Source organism: Fukomys damarensis, unplaced genomic scaffold, assembly GCF_012274545.1.
Source record: "Fukomys damarensis isolate Sample0158 unplaced genomic scaffold, DMR_v1.0_HiC HiC_scaffold_21, whole genome shotgun sequence".
In the NCBI taxonomy this organism is placed as follows: domain Eukaryota; kingdom Metazoa; phylum Chordata; class Mammalia; order Rodentia; family Bathyergidae; genus Fukomys; species Fukomys damarensis.
This window is the reverse complement of record NW_022900933.1, coordinates 15,249,678-15,272,561: the sequence shown is the minus strand read 5'-3', so window position 1 is coordinate 15,272,561 and position 22,884 is coordinate 15,249,678. Positions and strand designations below refer to the sequence as shown.

At 45.9% G+C, this 22,884-nt stretch overlaps 1 protein-coding gene across 8 annotated transcripts in view; it reads left to right on the top strand.

The window, feature by feature from the left end:
- The window catches only part of Dpf3 (double PHD fingers 3), a 252,482-nt gene that overhangs the window by 115,886 nt on the left and 113,712 nt on the right, over positions 1-22,884 (top strand). For all 8 annotated transcript variants that reach the window (XR_784515.2, XR_784513.2, XR_784514.2 and 5 more), the window contains exons 3-4: positions 3,147-3,254; positions 19,727-19,854. Coding sequence is in view for 5 of the 8 variants with exons in the window: in XM_010645412.2 (XP_010643714.1) it covers positions 3,147-3,254; positions 19,727-19,854 (236 nt within the window). In the remaining 3 variants the exon portion in view is untranslated. The remainder of the gene's footprint in view (positions 1-3,146; positions 3,255-19,726; positions 19,855-22,884) is intronic.

The window sequence follows — 22,884 nt, the reverse complement described above, 5'->3', positions numbered from 1 at the left end:
AGGAAGGGGGTAAGGAGACAAGCTGGAATCAAAGCAGACATCAAAGGGAAGCCCTTTACATCTTGTGACTACATGGCCAAAGGGCAGCATGGGTAGGTGGGGCAGGGAAGCCTTGTCAAACCAGGTGGTCAAGAGAATCCAAGATAAGTCTATATCAGCTACCTCCTGGCAATCAACAACTGATAGTTGTTAAGTTTTTATGGACTTAGAGATCTTCCTCTAGGTATCAGTGAATTCCATGACAGTCCTATAGGTGGGTGTCATTGATGCCGTTATCTTCCAGGGTATTTTTCAGTACTTGTGTGCTCTTCCTCTGCACATGGGGCTTCTCCAGTCTACTGAAAAAAGAATGAAACAAAACCAGTTCTTTCTTTTGGGCATTCAAAGGACTCAATCAAAATTGACTCTCAGGAAAGTGGCCTGTGGCCTGCTGCTGACCCACAGTGTAGTGACTACAGTCTCTGAGGGATCTAGGGACAAATGTTGATATTTCTGAGCTCTTGTCACTTAGACTTTTTGAGAGTGATGGTCTGGATCAGCTCTTTCTTCCTCACCTGCCTTTGATCATGGTGGATATACCAGGGTATATTTTATGGGGCAAGAAAGAAAATTAAGACCAGAGTCTGCCATGCTGGGTAAGTTGGGCTCTGAGCTCAGTTCTGGGTCCACTTTGTAGAGTCCATCTGGAAGGAGTCTCTTGGAAACAGGAACAGCAGGTTCAGTGATTGTTCACTTCTTGTATTTCTGAGTTGGGTTCAGTTCTGGTTGGATGTGTTTACTTGATAAGGGTTCCTTGTTGTGCCTGTATACACTGTGCGCTAGTTGTTGGGGATATGAGAGATGGACATGATTCCTACCATTCTAGATCTTATAAAACCAGTAGGAGAGACAGGCAATTAGTTAGCAGGCAATTAATTAATAGTACTTTTGGGGAAATACAAGTATGCTTGAGATCCTGCTGTAAAAGCTGTTAAGCCAATCTTGGCCCATCAGAAAAACATGCAGGCAGTAACTAGATGATGCCTAGACACCCAGAGGTTCCCAGTTAGACATTCCAACAATATACAAAGTTCTTAAAAATAGTCGCCCAATTCCCTCACCTATCTAAATTCAGATTGAAGAGGTCTGGCATGAATTCTGGGTACTAGGTGCTTTTGAGACTTTGTCCAGGTTACTTTGGTTTCTGTCTGGGTTAAGAATCACCATCCCAAGATGAGTAGGGACTGGTGTGGAGTAGAGTTCTGGGGTGTGGAGTAGCAGGTCAGTACTTGGTCTTCCCTGAGACCCTGAAGATCAACACGCCCAGTGGTGTCCTGGACACCTGGAAGGGATTCAGAATCAAGACTTCCATTTAGGAATGGTAGGATCAGAGGTTACATGGTCCTGAAGTAAGCCACAGCAGAAACATCGAGCTATTTCTAATGATGCCTTCCTTCATTAGACCCCTGGACCTCTCATGGCAGGGAGATCAAGCTTCCTTTATTTGATTCATTTGGCTTATATCCACCTGCTATAAGTCTGGTCCTTAGAGCTCAGGGAGCTCAAAGCTGCAGAACCCTCCTACTATGCAGAGGCCCACAAAGCAGGAGCCCCGTAGGTTCCAATTTTAATAGTTTCTGAGAATCAGAACGGGAGGGATCAAAACCTCCAAGTTGTTCACAGTCTTTCAAACTGTGGGACCACCTTTATGATTAAAATGATACTTAACACATAAAGGTACCTGAATATTTTGGTTCCTTTAGTGTTGGGAGAGTTGCCTCTGCTTGGGACACAGACCAGTGAATTGGTAAAGATGACTGGTAGAAATGGAAAAATGATATGTAGTAATGGAACTTTTATAGATTTTTCTCTGCAAAGGCAAATAATGAAAGCAATTTCCCCTCTTAACTTTTATGGACCCTGAAATGGAAGACAGAAGATGGGAATAGGGTCCTGGTGTTTTCTGAGCCCTTTGGCCCTAGGTTTAGGCAGGGACATTCTTATATGCACCTGCCTGCATCTAACAGCTGTCATTGCCACTCTTATTCACAGAAGACGGAATTTATTTTAGAGCAAAGCTGGAACATATTAATTAATTAATTAATTAATTAATTCAAAATCCTTAGTTGGATTCTTCTACATGTCAGACATAGTTTTAGTTCTGGGGCTCCTAGTAGGAATAAGACAGAAAAGTCTAGTCCTTTTGTGGGCTTTCCACTGTAGCATAGGGAGACTGGTTGGTTACTGCTTTATTTGGAGGAACATTAGATGGTCTTTTCTGACTGCAAGTCATCCTACCAATCTTTTTTTTTTTTTTTGCTTTCTGGTACTGGGAATCGAACTTGGGACCTTGTGCTTGCCAGGCAGGTGTGGCACCACTGAGCTATATCCTTGGCTCCAAACCCTACCTTAAGACCTTAAGAAAGGTCTTAAGCACCTTTCTCTTCACCCCTCAGCCTTACTCTCTCTTCCTCTAAGAGTAGGCTTTGTTGGACTTGTGTGGAAAGTCCATACCCCTCCATGTCCTATGGTTGTCACACTGTGTGCCATAGCAATATTGTCTGGGCATCACGAAGGCTCCTTATGGAGTTCTGGGCATGACAATGTTGCTGATGTTGTCAGAGGCCAAATATAAATGGCGACTCCTGCTGGAGGACAGTGTTGTCCACAAGCCCAGCTCTGATGCTTACTCATGATGGCTCAAGCAGATGGGCAGCAGTGTCCAGGAATGCTGCTCTTTGGGCCATGAAGCCTGGTCTCCAGAGCAGGTTTGTGTTTCTGAGGAGGCAGCTCCAAGGTAGGCCCATGATTTCTCCTGTCCATCTTGACAGAAACCTACTTAATCTTTACCTGGACATAGAGGCCATTGTTGGAGAGCCACTGCCTTGGGAGAGCTGTCGTGAGATCAACTCCTCCTATGGTGTGAAGTGATGGCTCTTCTTGGCCTGGGTGATATGAACACCATGGTGGAACAGATAGTGATGTTCTGGGGCAGATGGCCTAGATTCAGCCTTGGCTGTGCCATCAACCAGCTGTGTGACCTTGACAAGTCACCTCTCCTCTCTGGGCTTGAGTTTCCTCTCTCTGAATGATAAGGTGAGTTAAGGTGGTTACCATGGTCCCTTCCAGCCTGGAGCCTTTAATCTTTACGTGGTCTCTGTCCACAGGCCTCGCTCCAGGCCAGCTGTATACATACCCTGCTCGCTGCTGGCGCAAGAAGAGACGATTGCACCCTCCTGAGGATCCAAAGTTGAGACTTCTGGAAATCAAACCTGGTGAGTGTGCTCTGGAGCTTGAAGCTTAGCTGGGCCTGGCTCAGGAACAAGCTGGTTAGCTCCTTTGTACACAGGGATGAGTTTTCCAGGAGAGTAAAAGTATCCACATGGCACTCAGAGCTGTCCCTCTGTACTGACTCTGTGGTTAGATATGGCCATATGTCCACTGAGATTCTCTCCTCTCTGGTATCTTGAGCTTTCTCCTTCTTTGTCTTTCCTCTTTTCACCCCAGGGAAGCAAAGCAGGCAGCAGCAGGGGCCAGGCAAAGGTGACTCACTTTCCTGTCAGGGGTGAAGGAGCTGCAGTGCTTTTGGGTCAGGCACCACCTTCCTTGTGGGCTCAAGTGAAGATGCCTGATCTGTTTTCCAGAAGACAGCACCCTGTGGACCCTCTCTCCACTATTCATACAAACTCCTGGAGCAGCTTACTTGGAAATGGCCTCTTTGTTAAAAATAGAACCTGTCTTGGCCAAATCGAAGATCTGGGTTCAAAACTTACTTCTGGGGGATGAAGACTGATTTGCAGCCCTGCAGAAGGGCCTGGTCTGTTCACCCTGACTACTCACCTATTGATACTTCAGACTACATGGCTGCCTTGACCCCTGTCTCTGGGTTACAGCAAGGCTAAGTGACACTTCAGGGTCCTTGGTTTTAAGGAAAACTTTGTTTTGGGGGATTCTGGGGCTGGAATATGACTCAGAGTTGAGGGGATGGTACTGTCCAGTGCTTGTCATTAATTGGATGTGTCTCCTTGATTGAGTATGTGAGCCCTCTGGGCTGTTCCCTTGTGCTGAATAGGAACAGACATACCTGGGGTTCCTTGGCAGCCTTCCTGTTCCAACATGAGAATCAAACATGTTCTATGTAATTTAAAATTGATTTCTTGTTTGACTTGGAGTAGGTAATACAGTTGAGTGTTTTGACATTTAGAAGATAAAAGGATATATTGCATAGTGAAAAATAAGAGCACAGGGCTGGGGACTCAGCTCAGTGGTTCCGCTGCCTGCCTCTGAAGCACAAGGACCTGAGTTTGATCCCCAGTACCACCCCTCCATAACAGCACATCTCCCAAGAGGTAATCAGTGATACCAGTTTTTTAAAATTCTGTGAGTTGTGCATGCACACGCCTGGAATTGCACTGATGTGATCATCCCTTCCTCTTTTTTACACAGCATGACCACCTTGTATTTTGCCATTTCCATTTAAATAGTGCCTTAGACATTAGCCATCCCTAACAAAGTTTCCTCATCCCTTTGTTATAATTACATTCTATTCCACTGTATGAGGATATTTATTTAACCAGGTTGTTCTCAATTTTCACTTCTAACTTTTCTAATTTAACCAGTGATGCAATAAATATTTTGAATGTATATGAAGACATTTCACATTTAATTTATTAAAGGATTATAGTATAAATATGTGACTAATTTAAAATTATTAGTCTTTAGTCTTAATATTTATGTATAAGGTCTTAATTAAGAACAGTTAATATCATATTTATTGGATCTTCTTTCTTAGAATCAAAGACATTTAGCACTGTGAAGTGCCTTAGATATCATGAATTCTAATTCCTTATTTTATTAAGGTCCAGACAAGTTAAAGAAACTTGCTTAAAATAACACAGCAGTTCCTGTGGATCCAGCGGAGAATCTAGTTGCTTGAATTACCTGTTTAATGCTTTTCTGTTTCTTCATGCTGCTGATAGATACACTAATTTGAAGAAACTTTGACAAAGCTTTTTTCTTTTAAAAACTTTATGATCATAAAATTAAAATGTATCAAGAGATAGATGGAATTCATTCAGTCATAAATATGTAACTCCAACTAGCCTAAGCATCCTCCCGGCCAAAAAAGTTTCTTGTAACAGCAAATCCCAGTGTTTACCTGGCTTCAAACACAGTTGCATCCAGGTGCTCAAAAAACTGTAGTGAGGGCTGTGTCTCCCTCTACCTCTAATACTGTCTTCTCTTCCTGGGTCAGGGAGAGTGGCCGGCATGCACCACACTCAGCAAAAGTCCCCTTCCACAAGTGTGTCGAGAAGTCCCAGGTAGGATGGATTAGCTCACCAGGTTTATGTCTGCCCTACCAGTCACTGCCACTGAGGGGATGGGACACCCTGATCGAATGATTGTCATCATAAGCAACATCTGAATAGAAACACTAGTTTACAAAAGCCTTTATAAAGCATTTTCCTCCATATTACTCACTTGATCCTACCATGGGAGTTAGAGGGGCAAGGAAGGGATAAATGCATTATAAGCTCATTTTGTAGGTGAGAGAAGTTGGACCGTGGACAGAGCAAGAATTTAATATGTGGATCGTGCAACTGAGAAGCACTCATAGCTTATGGGACTGAGGCAAGAAGGTGTCTTCCGAGTGTTTGATCTTTTGTCCACAGATATTTACTTTGGATGTCTTGGGGCCCCACTGTTTTTGTCCTGCTTGTGGCTGATGACGGAGCAGCAGCATTCACAGTGTGCTGTGTACTGGCCCCCTCTTTAGCTCACCATGACATGTGAGGGTAGGGGAGAGGCAGAAGCCAGGGCTGGCACTCGTCTGTGGCCATGTCCCCTCTAGCATGCAGTGGTATATCTGTTACCATTTGAGACTCCCTCAGCCTCTGCCTCAAAGCATGAAGTAGAAGTGGCTGAACTAGGTTTGGGACTAAGGGCCTATGCCCTAGATCCTTAGAGTCTCGGGCAGTGTCACATTCTGGAGAAAACAAGCACCAGCCTTTGAGTGGCCCTGTCCCCACATGGAAAAAGAGCTGTCCCAAGGCTTGCTCTTTCTTCCTCACCAGGGGCTAAGGGACAATCAACAGCTCAGGGCTGTGGTAAGTAACTTTCAAATGACAAAGCTCCTTTTCAGATGAACTTGATCCTCTTTTTGGGTAATCAGACATACTACTAAGTCTGCTGAAGCCAAAGCCAGAACCCAAACCTTCAAAGCCTTTGGCCAAATATCTGTTATTCCCTGTCCTGTTCTGGGCCTGTATTCCAGGGCCAGGCCTGGCTGTCAGAATGAAGCCCAATACCTGTCTGCAGCTGCAGGGGGTATAAAGATGCCCAGGAGTGCACTGGGCCCTGGGAGAAGGCAGCACAGCCTGGTACCTCACAGCAGTCAGGCCTGTCTAGAGACTAGAACAGAACCACCAGAGACACAACCACTCTTAGAAGAGGCAATTAAGTTTGCATTTGAATTTTGCACATGCACCAAGATTCAGGAAAGCACTCCTTCAGGGCCTCCGTTACTGCTTACGGCAGCTTTCTGCAAAAATCGAAGGTGGTGCCCCCTCTGGGTGGACACTTGCAAAAGACTCCCCTTCTGGCAGCTGTAGAACGCAGGCTGTACCTGGGCCTTTCTCCTGTGTCCTGACAGGAAGGCGGATGTGACTGCCCCCCTTTCAGGGGCTCTGCCATCATCATTCATATAATGCAACTTTCACCTGAGAAGACCTCTTTCTGTTTTGGGGGTATGCCCCCCTTAAGCACACAGTTGATTTGAATAATAGTTTTCAATGACTATCTCATATTTTCATTCTACTTGATTTGGGCTCAAGGAGGGCTCAGTTTTTGGATTGATGCTTTGGAGTGTGACTCAGGATAGTCACTGTGGGTGGGGGCAGTCATCTTGGGGACTAAGGAGGCCCTCCCCAGGGATAGAGGGCTGAGCTGTGAGCCATGAGTGAGAAGGAGAGATATGCTCCCTTTTATACATAGCCATGAAAGGGGTAGACATTTCTGAAGGACACTGAATAGGCCCTATCAGTATTTTAAAAATGCTTGCCCTTGGACCTAAAGGTTCTGCTAGGAATTTATCATACATATTATCAGCTTCTATAATTTAATTTTTAGATACCTATGTATCTAAATATAAAATTAGAAGATAACCATTGGACCTTGTTTATAATAACAAGCAAAGAACAGAAATTATCAGAAGATCTATTAATAGGAGACTAGTTAAATACGTAGTACTTTCATAAAATCAAATACTATTTTGTCTTTTAAAAGAGTAGAAAAAATGGAAAGATGTCTAAGATATATTGCTAAGCGGGAAAAAACAAATTATACATTATGTATAATCCTCTTTGGATAAAACTTGCTAAAAATCAATAATCAATTTGTCCACCCTGTGATGAATTTCTTTAAATTTATAGAAATGAGAGGAATGAGTTTATTGAAAGAAAACCAACCAACCAACCAACCAACCAACTTAGCAGCTCTTTTACCCTCAGCATTCCTCTGCAACCCAGCCCCAGAGGACATCCGCCTTTCTTTTCCCTTCTCTTCTGGCTTCCTGGGGTAGGGCTCCCCTGAGCTCCCCTTGACACAAGGGAGGAACCTGGGTATGTTCATGACCCCTGAAGTTCATGACCTTTGGGCTTACCATCAGCACCACCCTGAGTTGTCCTCATTTCCTACAGGGAAGGGGGAGGCCTGTGAGAACTGGGGAGCCCTCCTAGAGCCCAAGCGCCTCAGGCTGAGTCTTTTCTGCATTCTCCTTCCTGTGGTCAGGGTGGAGATGCGAGAGCAGTGTATCATGCCAGCGTAGTTTGTCCTTCCCATCTTCGTTTTGTCCCTACTTGAGCCTATAAGTTTTCAGCAACAAAGGTCAGTGTGTGACAAACGTCAGAGCTGTGCCTGGCCTGTGGGTCTGCAGGGCTGGGTTAGGAAGCCAGGTCAGGGTAAAGGGAGGAGGGGGAAGTTTCAATAATCTTGAGAGACCTTGGAGAAGGTATGAGGACAGGACCATGTATGGAAACATCACTTCTGTTTTAGCTGCTAAAACACAGAGCTCACCTGGGATGCGGTGGCATTCTGGGGCAGGGGCAGGGGAGCCAGGTGTTGGCTGAGGTCAGGTTGGTTCTTGGGCTCGATTTTACCCTGATGGAGGGACTCCCTCATCCTGCTGTCCTCATCCCATCCTGTTCCCTGTAAATGTGCCGTCCATCTTGTGTTTCTTGACTACTCATTGGAAAGAAAATAGTGTATGTGTGTGCATGTGCATGATAGGGTGGAAAGGGGCTATGAGCTGGGGAGAGCACTTTGGAGTCTGAAAGCATCTGTACTGTCCCTGAACCTCTGTGCATCTCATGCCAAGCATCACCCCTCCGATTGGTCTTGAATAAACATCTCACACCTCCTACTTGCCTGGGCATCTGAAGGACAACACATACAACATTATTTCTCTCGGCTGACTAATAATTGAGTTCAGTGTTCTCTGCGGCTTGCACTTGGCTGTAGGAGTCATGCAAGGTGTTTCATAGAGCAGACGTCACAATTCCTACAGCATGAAGACTCAGGCAGGGGCCTGGGGCCCGCAAAGGGCCTCCTCCTGGGCCACTTCCCCAAGAACTGGCTCTGTCCTTGAGAAGGGGAGCTGAGTTGGCAGCTGAGAGCAGTGGACAGTAAATATCCACTGGAAGGCCCCAGAGCAGGGCAGATGCTGGGTCAAAGCCATCTGATTAAAAAGGGGCCTTTAACTTCACTGTTTTTTTTTTTTTTAATGAAGAAAAGAAAAAGGCTGGGAACAAACTTTTACTTATGTCCCTCTGGATTAAATACCCAGATAGTCTGCTTAGATTATTTTAGCATCTTTCAACCCCAGACCTCTGGTCCCTGTAGTCTTGGGCAGATAGTATCTTCATTTTAGAGTTTGGGAAACCATGGTGTCGATTAGGAAGTTAATTTCCCAAGGGCACTGGTAGTGAAGCCAAGGAAAGAACTCTAAGGGGAGCCAGTTGGGACCAGTGGCATTTGCTCCAAGACCCAATGCTCGTGTTGATTCTGGGCTAAATTATACACTAACGGGGGAAAGGGCTTTGATAACTGGCATTCCTCCTGTGCTCTGAGTAGCTGAGGCCTTGTCAATCCCTTCTGCCCTGGGATACTTGGTGAACAGCAGGCTTTTTTCATCCCTGCTAAATTCCAAGGGTGATGGGAGGGAAGGCAGCCAGAATAGGCTTCTGGTTCTTTCTCTTGGTATTTTCCTGTTTTTGGCAGTGCCTCAATGGCTGGGGATGAAGGACCAGGAGGTTCCCTGCCACCATGGCATGTTGTTGGGGAAACAGTAGGAGGGCAGGAGCCCTGAACAGGGCTATAGCCTGCAGAGTCCCAAAGCAGAGGGGCCATGAGCCGGCCACAGGGACGCTCAGAAGGGCATCCCCCCAGCGGGTGGTTGAGGCAGTGGGACCAGAGTCATGCCTGCCTGGTCACCTGGGGTGCTATCCCTGCCTCGGGGAGCTACCAGAGCTCTACAGATGGGAGCAGGCTGTGACCAACTTCCCCAGCTTTTGAAAATCCTGCATCTTAATTAGTTCCCTACTGCTTTTGTACATGGCCCACATTTTAATAGTCTCCAAGCTTCTTCCACCATTCGCTCTCTGATGTTCAGCGTGATTTCTCTTCGCCCCAAGACAGCCCCCGCCCAACACCCTCCTGTCCGGGGACAACTTATGGAACGCCGATGTGCCAAGCATGTAGCCTGAGATTGATGAGGCTGTCAGTCGGCTCTTGTGCCCTCCAGCCCTTCCCTCTGCCATGCACTCCTCAGATAGATGAGCTGGGCAGGGGTGGGCACAAAGGGGGAAGCGCAGGAGGGGACCCCTGGAGTCTTGAGCCAGGTGTGAGCCAGTGGGCAGCATGACCTTCTCCCAGCCAGCGGAGGAGTCTGGCCGTGTCCTTCTGAAGGAGAAGAACGCTCCAGCTCCCACCCCAGTCTGTCAGTGCTTATCTGTCTCTGTTTGGGGGATTGCCTGAGCTCGGGACGGCGGGGAGAGAGGATGCCTTCAAGTGCATCAGGGGGAAATGACCAGTCATTTATCTCTTTCCCTCAGCACCAGAGCCTGCAGCCATCCATCCTTGGAGGCCTGCAACTGCAGCCTCGCCTCCTTTGTTGGCCTCAGGAGAAGGGCAGCTGAGGAGAGGTGGCCTACTTTGTGCTACTGGTGCCTGTCCCTGGACCTCCCAATATTCCTAGGGAGGAGCCGGGACTGGGGAACCAAGTCTGGATGTCGCTGGCACTGCTTGTGACTTGCAGCGTTCTGGGAACTTGGGTTGCAGAGGCTGTGGGCCTGCAGCTGGAGTGGGCAGGGCAGTGACACCAGTGTCATGTGCAGCAGTCAAGCCTGGAAGAGCCACCTTCAGAGCAGGGATTGTAAGCCTGAGAAGTCACTGAGTTACACTGTGGTCCTTCTCCTGTGTCTCTCCCTGCTGGCAGGTACATGCTTAGAATCCCTAGCACCCCGCACAAGGTGTGGCATGTGGTAGATAGACAGCAAAGATTTATGAAAGGGACGAAGGAGAGAAATGTGCCCAGCATTTGATCTCAAGCTGGGAGAAAGTGACTTGGTGAGATGAGATCATTGTCTCCATTTCACAGATGAGGGAGACTGAGCCAGCGATGAGAAGCCTTGGACAGCCCAGCCGGGCCTCCCACTGGGTTCCTGTTCTGGCCTATGGGGTGGTACGAATTCTGTCCTCACCCTCTTGCCTGTCTTTGATTGTAGGTCATAGGGACCCTCACTGTGCCAAACAGTTGTGCTTTGTGGGAAAAAGGGCACAGAATAAGAAACACAAGGCCTGGGCTTTGTGATTTGGGTCAACAACCTAAGCACCCCAGCCTCAGTTATTCATTTCTGGAAAGAGGATCATGGTAGCTTCAGGGAATAATTCTTAGGGTTGTGAGGATTGAGGACGGGGGAGTTGGCAAGTGTGAGAAGGCACTGTGATGCCACTTCCACATTGCACTGCCGGGTAGGCCCCAGGGTTCTCAGCTGTGCTGCTGTATGCACAATGATCTGGCTGCAGTCAGCTCACTACCTCGCCAGAAGACTGTACACTGTCTGGCCAGAACGGTAGCTCTTCCTGCCTTAGAGTCTTACGAGGCCCCAGTCTAGCATCTTATATACGGCAGAGAGAAGACCTGATACAAGGCAGTGGGGCCCACCTTTCCTGTATGACTTTATATGGCTTTGTTCCTTGGGTCCCAGAACTTAGCTCTCCAGCATCCATTGCTCAGGGTGGAGATGAACTTGGAGGGCTTCCTCTCTGCATGTATGACACCTGTTATCATGATGTGCTAGGCCAGTCCCACCTGCCTGGGTCTTCTCTCTTGCTCTTGATGTGGTCTGGTCTATATTCTTCTTGGAGAGCCGTTCTCTTTGTACTTGTCATGATAGAGCTTCACACCAGGAGCTTAACATCAGGTACCTGGCCTTGACCGTCAGCACCCGCCCTGATTCAGTATGTGAACTGGAGGCCAGGGGACTCCTCCCCGGTGCACACTGCTGCCAGGATGTATCTGAGAATGAATGCTAATCTAAGCTTTGGCCACACTGGGCCCAGTTCCTTCTCAAGTACCATGCTCATTGGTGGGCTCTATACATTCTTCAGGAACCCCTCACTGGTCTCTCCATTTCTGTCCTCACCCTTCTTCAGTTATTTTCAAAGTGCTCCTGTTACAATATAGGTTTCATCATGTCACTGTTTTCTCAAAACCTCTGGTGGCTTGGCATCATACTCAGGACAGAGACTGATATTGTCGTGGCCGCCTGCACAGCCCTTCAAGGCCCCTGTAACTCTGAGCTGATCTCCTTGTCCCTGGCTCACTGTGCTCCAGGCAGATGGGCCAGCCTCAGGACTTTGCGCTGATGGCTGCTTGCCTGGATATCTATGCTTGGATGTCAGTGTGGCCGTCTTTTATTCCTCCTCCATTGTCGTGTTTTCCTGGCCATATTTAAAAGTATTACACTATCCTACCACCCCATACTCCAGCTTTCCCACCTTCACTTTGTTTTTTCTCCAAAGCACTGATTATCAAATGTCAGACTGTAGGTCTTACTTGTTTATTTCCTGTATTGCTTCTTCCCCATGTGTATTGTTTCTTATGAACTAGAATATATGTTTCACCAGGGCCAGGAATTTTGTCCCTTTTGTTCACAGCTGTGTCCCCAGCACCTAGCACAGAACCTGGCACATAGTAAGTGCTCAGTAATTATTCATGAAATGAATGAATAAAGCAGGTCATTCTTCACTGGGGTTTTGCCGTGCTTTCCCCCAAAGCCGCAGGAGCCAGGCCCACCCCAGCATTGAAGCAGGACAAGCGTCTCAGTTTTGAGCTGTGTCTCATGCTCTGTTGCTTCTACATGCTGGCTTGTTGCCGTTGTCCTCCCTGGGCCATCCATGCACTGAAAAAGCTGGGCCTCCTCACGTCTGGTGGCCCAAGAGTGTCAACAGGTGAGGGGTTTTGGCCAAGGAGCACAGGAAGAGGGAGGCTTGAGGAGGTACAGAGGAGGGTGCGAGCCTTACCGAGCGTGCTGCTTGTGCCAGACACTCCACATTCGGTACCTTGTTTGGCCCCACGGGAACAGTGGGGAGTGGTTTCTGTTCTCCTGGTTTCACAGCTAAGGAGCTCAAGGCTAAGGGTGTGGTTTGGGGCAGAAGAGCTGAGATCTCACCCCAGAGCCTCTTCTTACACTCCCCAGTCATTTGTACTCCCTTGAAGTATTTACTTTTATTTTTCCTCAATTTCATGATTACAGTTAGCAAATAAAAATTATATAGGTATATGTGGTATAGTACATGATGTTTCAATATATTTATATATTATAAAATGATTAAATAAGGCTACTGAACCTCATATATTTACTATTATTTTGGTTGGGAGAACATTCAGATCTATTCTCAGCAATTTTCAAGTATATAGCACATTATTATTAACTGTAGTCACCATGCTGTACAATAGATCTCCAGAACATATTTATCCTGAGACTGAGGCCCCTTCACCAACAGCCCCCTTCCCCCACCCTTCTCCCCACCCCCAGAAAAATTTCACCCAAGCAAATCCATTCCTGCCTTCCTCCCATCTCACTGAGCTGCATTGACTTGGTGTGCGGGCCAGCCCATTGTTGACTTCCTTCAACAGAGTGGGTGTTTTTCTTCATCTCAGGGCTGGGGAAATGCTTATCTGTGGTCCCAACCTCTGATTCTGGCACTCACCCTAGCATGTCTACCTGGGAAGAGTGGGTAGGCATGGTCTGTGTTGGGGAGGCCCTCTGGTCATGTGGCTGGCCTGGAATTCTAAAGCAAGCAGTAACAAGGGCCTGTGGTGCAGCCTCTATGTGAACCTCATCTATTTTGAGCTTTATGAGTCACAAAACAGGGAGTCAAATGCAGCCAAGAAAGTGGCTCCCATAGGAAATGAACAGACGGACTCCTGGGCCTGGCTTAACACAGGAATCCAGGTCTCTGGTCCCCAAAACTCTTCCCCTGTGAGCTAAGAGATGAAAACGCCCCCTCCCTTCCTCCCAGAGTCTGATGGGGATAAATGAAATCATGATTCTTAAGCTCCTTGCTCCTTGGTGTAAGTTGATGTATAAATCCAAGGACATACAATGAGCTTAACTACTGAAAATAATAAGCACCCAGAAGAGAAAACGGCATATTGGTGTTTTTAAAGAAAAACTCAGAGCAGGCTTCTGAAAAACCTGAGTGCTCAGGATGGATCAGGGCGATTATTTGCCATTGTCTGTGGGATGGCTCCCTCCCTCTTGCTCCTCAGCTCCTATCTCCAGGCTCTGCATCAGAGAGAGCCTGTGATGGATGGACGGATGGATGCGCCTTGTCGGGGTGTGTCACCACAATTTCCCTCGGGGCAGGCTGTCTGTTGGCAGAGCCCAGCCTTCCGAAAGATGGTATCTTTTGCAAACTCGACAGCTAATGGACAGCTTCTCTCTTTGTATATTTCCCCAAAGAAGACCGGTCTTAATCTGTTTTTTATATGGCATGTTTTATTATAATCCAGAGAGGACTGCAGGTTCCCAATCCTCTATCTGGATCCTAATAACGAGGGAGAAGGAGTCAGAGGCTCCGTGAGCCTGTGACATCCATGGCGTTTGCATTTTTAAATGACCTGGGATTTAATTACTCACTGTGCTCCCATGTTGCACTTTCAGATTCATCTTGCCAGCATCCTGTTAATGAGCTTGGTGGCTCCAACAACCCAGTGGAAGCTTTTCTTTCAGTGCATTGGGTAGCAGGCTTGGACACCTGTGTCAAAAGCTTGTGGCTTTGATCTGCACCAGACAAGACTGTCCTGTCTGGAGCCTGGGGAGAAGCCACTGCTCCTCTCTCTCTCTCTCTCTCTCTCTCTCTCTCTCTCTCTCTCTCTGCTTGTATTTGTGCTTTTTCTTTCCTTTTTTTTAAAAAAAGACTTTCTAAAAAAAAAAAAGACTTTCTGTGCTTCAATCCTTGTTTGTCTAAGAGGGTTTTTCTTATTTGGAAACCGATTTGCTTCGGTTTGCACAGAAGCTGTCTCTGGTGTGATGGATCGTGCTGGAAGTCACCCAAGGAGTATCTTTGTTCCCAATTAGAAGTGGAGGCAGAGCTGCTTACGGGGCACAGGGAGGCGGCTGGCTTGGGTGACAGCTGCTGCTGCTCTGGAGAGAGTGTAACGATCCGTGGGTTTATATCCGTGTGTATAAAATCAGGCTAATTTAAAGATGAATTATGTGTGTGTGAGTTTTGGACCATTTTCTTTTAATGTTAAATGTTCGATGGCTTCTGTCAGGTTATGTGGTTGCCAGATTTGTGTAAGGTGCAAAATGAGTATACTTTTAAGGAATTACTAAATCCTGTTAAGATCTATATCCAAATGCATCATTTTAGAATAAAATTAAATCAATGAAATCCCCCAGGGCTCAATTGGAGCAGGTCTAGATTGTATATTGTATAAGAGCTTGGATCTGTTATTTCTTCTCTCCCTTTACTTGGGGACCTCCTGTGGTTGGGAGGCAGAGAACACACATGCTGGTGGGTGAAAGGGAGGGGTGGTTACCCTTTCATTCTGACCTTTCAAATCTTACCCATAGTGCTTTTCTACTAGGCTTCACCAGCGGTTAGCTAGAATGCTGCTCCAGGAACGGCACTCAGCAACATTAAGAGCCACATTTAAATTCCTTCCAGTTTTGGAAATGAAAATCATAGTAAACATTTCTTTTAGTGCTTTAAACCTGCACTATTTAATAGGACAGGCACTAGGCATGTGTGGCTAAGGAATGCTTGAAATGTGGTAGTGTGAATTGAGATGTACTGCAAGAGTAAAGTACATGCCAGACTTTGAAATCTTAATGTGAATAAAAAAGATAAAATGACATCAATTTTTAAATATTGACTTCATGTTGAAAGGGCAATGTTTTGGAAATATTGGGTTAAAGAAAAAATATTATTAGAATTGGCTGTACCTGCCTCTCTTTACTTTTTAAGCTGTGGCTGTTAGAAAGTTTAAAATGATATAAATGGTATACATTATATTTTTATTGGACAGTGTAGCTGTATAATTAAAACTAGAATGATTCAAACTTGATTCAGCGTTTGTAGTGCACTTACAATGTCCCAGGTTCATGTGTGATCTAATTTGGAATACAAATTTTGAATAAAATATAATGAAACAAAATAAATAAAAATTGATAAACCTCACACGAGTTGTTTGATGGGTCCTTTAGGAGATTCTTAATGCAGTGCACTACCTTGTTTGATTCTCACTCTAGCATCATGAAACAGACACTATGATCACCTCCATTTAATACATGAAGTAATAGAGATTTAGGTTAAGTAACCAGCCTGAGGTCCACTACTAATAAATGGCAAGGCTAGGAATGACTCCAGGGATATCTGATAGCAGAACTTAGATAAGCCAAATTAAATATTGATGGTTTGGGAAGAAGGAGGACACTAAATGATCCTGGGGAAGCCTCTTTCTGTGCTTTGCTTTCTTGGTGAAGGGATTAGACTCTAGGTGCCATAGGAGATCTGTCTGAGCTCTTTGCCTGAGGGGAAAGGGAAACCTCTTGTAGTTTTCTAATTTGGTTCCATTTTCACTCTTGACTTTCTCACCATGCCTATCTGGTAGTCTGGTTAATGATAGTCAAGAGAGTAGATTGAATTTTGGGAAAGCAGGATGGAGGCATATTTAGCAGGGGAAAAAGAAAGAGCAAGAGGAGGAGGAGGAGGAGGAGGAGGAGGAAGTTCACAATAGATGGATAGTTCTATATGTATGGGTTTGATAGCATCATGGGATGGTGAGCACACCAGGAGGATGTTCAGACAGCATGGAATCCAGCCCCATCACACAAGCTGCCCTCAGATCAGCAGAAATCTGCCTTTTATCCTAAAATTTGAAAGCTATGGGGGGAGAGTCTAGGAATGCAACAGAAATGCACAAAAGGTTTGGAAAAAGACTTTTCAAGAGAGGACCAAAGAGAGGCAGGAGGAGTCTTTACACCCTTACAGTCCTTACAGTCCTTAGATGGTTGGGCTCTGGAGGCTGACTGGACTTTGCTCCTTGTGATAGTAAACAGTTCTAAATGTCCCTAATTGCATTGTCCACACCTGTCAAATGGTGCTCTTGGGTGTGGCAAAGGATTAGATGACACCTAGGATATCAGATGTCCTGTTTTATGTGTTTTGCATATAGCAAGTCTTCTGCATATATACAAGTCTACCAAAGAAGAGTTGGGCTCAGCCTTGGATTTTCAAGATTCATTGCAATGAGATTGCAATGAATGAGGGCTCTTGTCGTGATCTCAATGGCATCCTGAAAGATCATTTGTCTGCATTTTTGTCCTGCTGTTTGGCTTTTGGTGAAGTTCCTTAACTTCTCTGACCTCAGGGTGACTCAATTATAAAATGAGATGATTGAATTCAATCATCCATAAGGCCTTTTCCAGCTGTACAATATTTTTTCCCCCAGTTCTAAAATACTGTACAATTCTGGATACAGGATTGTGTTGGGAAAGCTGAGGGATATTAAAATATGAATTTCAAACACACACACACACACACACACACACACATTATATATGATTATTATAAGTTTGAAGAGGGTGACCAGTTGTTCTCTTTTGACTGAGGACAGGACACTTGGAAACACACTTTAATTGTTTGAGATTAGATATTTGGAAGACTTTTTGACTTGGGAGAGAGAGTAATATGTCATCAGAGCAGGCTGTGCAGCTGCATGCTCCAAACTCATTAAAACAGACAGTTGAAAATCTTGCGACACTCAACTTAAATGTAACTTCATCATCCAAGCCTTCCCCAACTCCTTGATCTAAAGTAGCACCCCTTTTTTTTTCACATTCACTCTGTTGTTTTCCTTCATAGCACGTATGACAGTTTGTAATTGCATCTTTATTTTGTATTTAGCCTTTTCTGTCTGTCTCTTTAGACTGTATGCTGCCCTGAAACAGAGACTATCTTTGGTCACTTCTTAGTCCCCAGTCTCAGCACAGCACTTGTCACGTGGTGGGAGCTCTGTACTGAATGTAGAGATGGATGTGTATATTGGAGAGGTGGCAGTTAGTAGTTGTGCTTCTTGATGGAAGTGGTTCCTCTTTTTTTTTTGATATGAAAAATCCTAAAGACTTATCTACCAAGAGACTTCAGATACTGTTTCTCCTTCCCACTTTCTTTTCTGGGTACATTTCTTCAGTTTTGTTGGGATATTCAGAGATCCTTACAGTGAGCCTGTACTGTCTCAGGTGGAAGAGATGGAAAGGGTAGGTAAAGTTATGCTGAGTCAGAAGAAAGCCTGGTAGAGCAGGGATGGATGGTGCTGCCTATTTCCATTTGCCCTTTTATCTCCACTCCTTGTTCTTCACATTGCTCTGTGCCCCAGGAAATTGACTTTTGTGGGCTGCATCAACCAGGTTCCCTGTCCTCTGGCTTCTGGTTGAAGTTGGCCAATGGGAGATGGCATAGCAGGAAGGTAGAGGTGGAAGGAGACAGTGCTTGGGTGATATGTGGTTCTTTTGGTTCCCTGCTCTCTGGGTCCTGGGCTGCACCCACAGCTACATCTCTGCTGTGGCACTCTCTCCAGATTCTTTCAAACACCTGCCTCTATCTTTGCAGGAATGGCAGTAGAAATGGGTCCCTTGGGGTGGTTCACCATCCCCTTTTTGTTCTCTTTATCTGGGTATAGTCTCTATACTAAATTTCCAATTTCTCCATTTCAGCAGGCCATTTGTTTCCACTGGCTGTTTTCTGAAGTGCCACTGCTTCCTGTTCTTGCATCCATTTACCCAAGAGAATATAGGAAACACACATCTAAGTGTGTGTGTGTGTGTGTGTGTGTGTGTGTGTGTGTGTGTGTGTAAGTCCAGGATCAGAGGAAAGGTTGGAGTAAAACTTTGTAGTAAATCCAAATACAAGAATCATACTTTAGGTTTCTGTTCTTAGTTTTTAAAAGGCCTCTGGTAGGTTTGGAGTTGGTGGACACCGTGAGGAAAGGGTTTATAGCTACTGTTTGGTCTGCCTCAGAAGCAGAGATGAACCTGATAACCATTTTTACAGTTGGGCCGAGTGTGTTAGTCAGCTTTCCATCACTATAATGATATTCCTGAGACAGTTATAGTAAGAAAGGTTTGTCTTGGCTTACAGTTTCAGAGGTTCCAGTGCATGACCAGGCAGACCCATTCCTTTGGCCTCAGGTGGGGATGCTGGATGGCAGTGATGCAGAGTAGGTGGCAGAAGAAACTGCTCACCTGGTGGCTAGGAAGCAAAAGAGAGGAAGTGGAAGGTAACTCGATGCCTTTCAAGGGCATGCCCTCAGGGAGCTAAGAATCTTCCACTGGGGCTTACCTCCTGAAGTTTCTACCACCTCCCCTTATGGCCACAATGGGCCCACGCTTTTAATGCATGGGCCTTTGAGGTCATTCAACATTAGAGCTATAATATCCAGTTACTTAAAGTTTCAGGCAGCTTATCAAATCCTAATGTCTTCAGGAAAAATGCCCTGCAGCCCAACTTCGCTCTCTCCCCTGGTGTGTGGATACTGCAGCTCTCACTCTGCTACTCTGGAGCCTCTTGAACATTTGCCCTTCCTCCTTCTTTGTCCTCAGCTCTCAAGAGCTCCACTTCTTTCGGGAGTCAGTGAGAAGCCTCCTGGAGTCTGAAATAGCTTTTCATGGAGCACAGCAGAGCTGGGCAGCCAGCATGGCCAAAGGGAGGTCATCAAGTTGTCAGACCAGAACTAAGACACAGAGAGAGGACAGTAACAATGGAGGCCAATGTTGGTCTACTGCTTGAGAGTCTTCCAAACACTTTTATACAAATGAACACTTTTCTGCCCCACAAAACAACTCTGGCATTGGACCCTGTTATCCCTCTTTGTATACGGAGAGGCTTCAGGCTTCTTGAGCATCATGCCCAAAGTCATACAGCCAGAGACTCAGATGGTCTGATCTCATATTCCCCTGGTACCCTTTCTCCCCTGCCTCAGCTTTCTCCAGGTTGGGATCTATCTGTGGGAATATAGAATGAAGACTGAAAAGCTTCCCGCCACTCCAGTGTGCCTATTCCACCAAGCTGTTCGGAGTCCTGCCCAGGAGCTCTGGTCCCTGTATGTCCACAAGGACCATTCTTCCTGTCCCAAATGCTTCTAGTGGCCTGACATGCCTTTCTGTGCTGTTTTCAGAAGTGGAGCTGCCACTGAAGAAGGATGGGTTCACCTCGGAAAGCACCACACTGGAAGCTTTGCTGCGTGGCGAGGGTGTGGAGAAGAAGGTGGACACCAGAGAGGAGGAGAGCATCCAGGAGATCCAGGTAGTCCCACACCTGTTGGGGGCCCTACAGAGCAGCCCACCGCTCTGGCTGTTCTCCCAAGGACCGGGGTTGTGTCCCAGCTGGCCTTCTAGTGCCAGTACCAGGAAACTCACAAATTCTTTTCCAGTTTAATGCACTCTCCCACCCCAGAGAAGAAGTCATTGTACTCCTAAATCTGTTCCTCTCCTAGATTCTCCCATTCTCCATTCAAAATATGTTTACCAACCCTGCTGAGAACCAGGTATTGTGTGCTAGGTCTCAGCGATATGATGGTGAACAAAATGCACTGAGTCCTCACACCAGTGGAATGAACAGTCCATCCTCCAGGCTCGAAGCTTGAGGTGTCTGCTTCACTTAGTCCCTGCCTGCCCTCTTTCTTACAGCAGCTCACCACACCTCTCAGCTTTTCCTAGCACTACTTGCTCATCTTTAGGCCAGTCTAGTCCTCCCCAGGCAGGGATGGTGGCTTCTGTCCCTGTGTGCCCACCTCTGTTCCTGCCACCGCTTCAGCTCTGAGACACAGGATTATTATGATATGCTCCTCCCATTTCTTACTTCTCATTGGTCTCGAATCCCTATTATCAAATACAGTGGTGGGCATAAAATATTGCAATAATATCACTTAATGCTAATATAAAATAATGGTACAAATAATGAAATAGAATCAAATCATATTAAATTTATATTGCACACTGAATTTTATATTTTGTTGTGTACATTGTATATTAATTTTATATTCCATTAATATTCAGTTAACTCACTGATTTATTAAAATAATGATTAAATTAAAAATAAAAATACACATTTGGTTCACCTATTAAGGACCACCAAGCTGAAAGTTCCTTCAAGTCAGGGAGTAGGCTGTTATGTTCAGCATTGTGTTCTCAACCTCTTGCTCAAATCAGCATGGAGTTGGAGCTCAATACAGACCTTGAACGAATCAGTGAATCTGGCCTCCTCCTCTTCCATTCCTGTGTTAAGATGAATGGTCTTCTTTTCCATTTAGTTGCTGCCACCTGACTTATATTTTTCCCTCTTCTACTTTCTGTGAATTATAGTCCTAGTGGAGATCCTCATTAACTCTAAGCTTTATTTGTCTAACAGACCTTGCAGTCATTTTTGACTGCTCTCTCTCTCTCTCATATCTAATATTCCATGCACCAGGAATCCTGTCGCCTTCAACATAAATCCAAAGCACAGCTCCTTTTCCCTACATCCACTGCTACTGGTGGTCCAAGACACCATCACCTCTTCTATGAGTGTGGTGGGTACCTTTTCAATGATTTTCCTGCTCCTGTCTCAGAAGGTGTCTTAAAAAAATGGTTCTTTAAAATAGTAATTTTAGATTCATAGCAAAATTGAGAGGCAAGTACAGAGATTTCCCGTATGCCTTATGCCCCATACAAGCATAGCCCCCTATTATCAACATCTCCCACTGTGTTTGTTACGATCAGTGAACCTGCGCTGACACATCAGTGTCCCAAGTGCATGTTAGGGTTCATTCTTGGACAGCCTATGAGTCTGGACAATGTGTGATGACATGTAGTCACCATTATGTGATCATGCAAAATAGTTTCACTGCCCTAAACGTCCTCTGTGCTCTGCTATGTGTCCCTCCCTCCCTCCTGTTGCCTGGCGGTGACTGGTCTTTCCACTGTCTGCATGGCTTTACCTTTTCCAAATGTCATCCAGGTGAAATCACACAGCTTATTGCGTAGGAATATGCATAGAAAATTCCTCGGTGTCTTTACAGGGCTTGATAGCTCATTTCTTTTTAGTGTGGAGTAATATTCCATTGTCTGAATGGGCCACTGGAGAGGGAGCTTTTGAAAGGTTGGCTCCTATCATTCTTGTATTCAAAACCCTGCAGTAGTCACTGTGGTCTGCCCTGCAAGCAAGACACCTCCCTCTGACGGTGCCTTCCTCTGTTCCTCAGTCATTCTGTTCCAGGCACACATGGACCTCCCTTTGCTGCTCTAGCACACATGAGGCTTGTCCTTGCCTTTGGGCTTTTGCTGTGGTCCGTAGCCTTGGCTGGGATGTTCTTCCCCAGCCACCTGCAGGGCTTTGCCCTCTCCTTGAGCTGTTTGCTCTCATCCCCCTTCTTTGGGAGATGTTCTCTGACCCTGGCATCTGACACCACATCCTGTGCCTGCCCCAGCCTGGCACTTCCCATTTCTTCTCTCTCCCCTTCTCTCTGTCTTTCTCGTCACCATCTATATTTTGAATTTTTTCCATTGGTTATGTTATTGTTTTGTGTCTGTGTTCTTCCAATTGAATATAAACTCCCCAAGGCCAGGAGCCATTCTCTGCTTGCTACTGTGTCTCAAGGGCCCATACGGAGTGTGACACTTAGTAGGTAGGTGCACAGGGAACATGTGTTAAGCACATATGTGAATGACCAGATTCTGATGAGTTGCCCTGTCCCCGGTCAGTTCCTCTCTCGATGCCCTACTTTGCTGGCTATGTTTTTATCCTGAAGCACAGCTCTGCTTGTGTCACTTCCTTCCCAAAAACCTTTTATCCCCCACTAAGTAAACCAGAGTGGTGGATGTGACCTTCCTGGGCCTCCTCTCTCTCTCTCTGCTCATCAGCTAGTATTCAGGCTCCTCAGCTAATTTTCCTAGGGCTCCTTTTCGTCCTCGGCTCTTCAAGTGCTTTGGTTGTGCTGTGCCCTTTATCTGGCTGCCTTTTCTTCCATCTCCACGTACACAAATTCCCTTCAACTTGTGGGCTCAGCCTCAGTGGCAGCTTCCCCATCAAGCCTTTCATGGTCCCTCTACAGCCACAGGATCTCTTTTTGCCTGGAATGTGTAGGACACATACTGCTTTCATCTCTCTCTCTCTCTCTCTCTCTCTCTCTCTCTCTCTCTCTCTATCTATCTATCTCTGGTCATATATTACTTGCACCTTTCCCCTCATTTTCGGGTTCTCCGATTCTCTCTCTCTCTCTCTCTCTCTCTCTCTCTCTCTCTCTCTCTCTCTATCTATCTATCTCTGGTCATATATTACTTGCACCTTTCCCCTCAT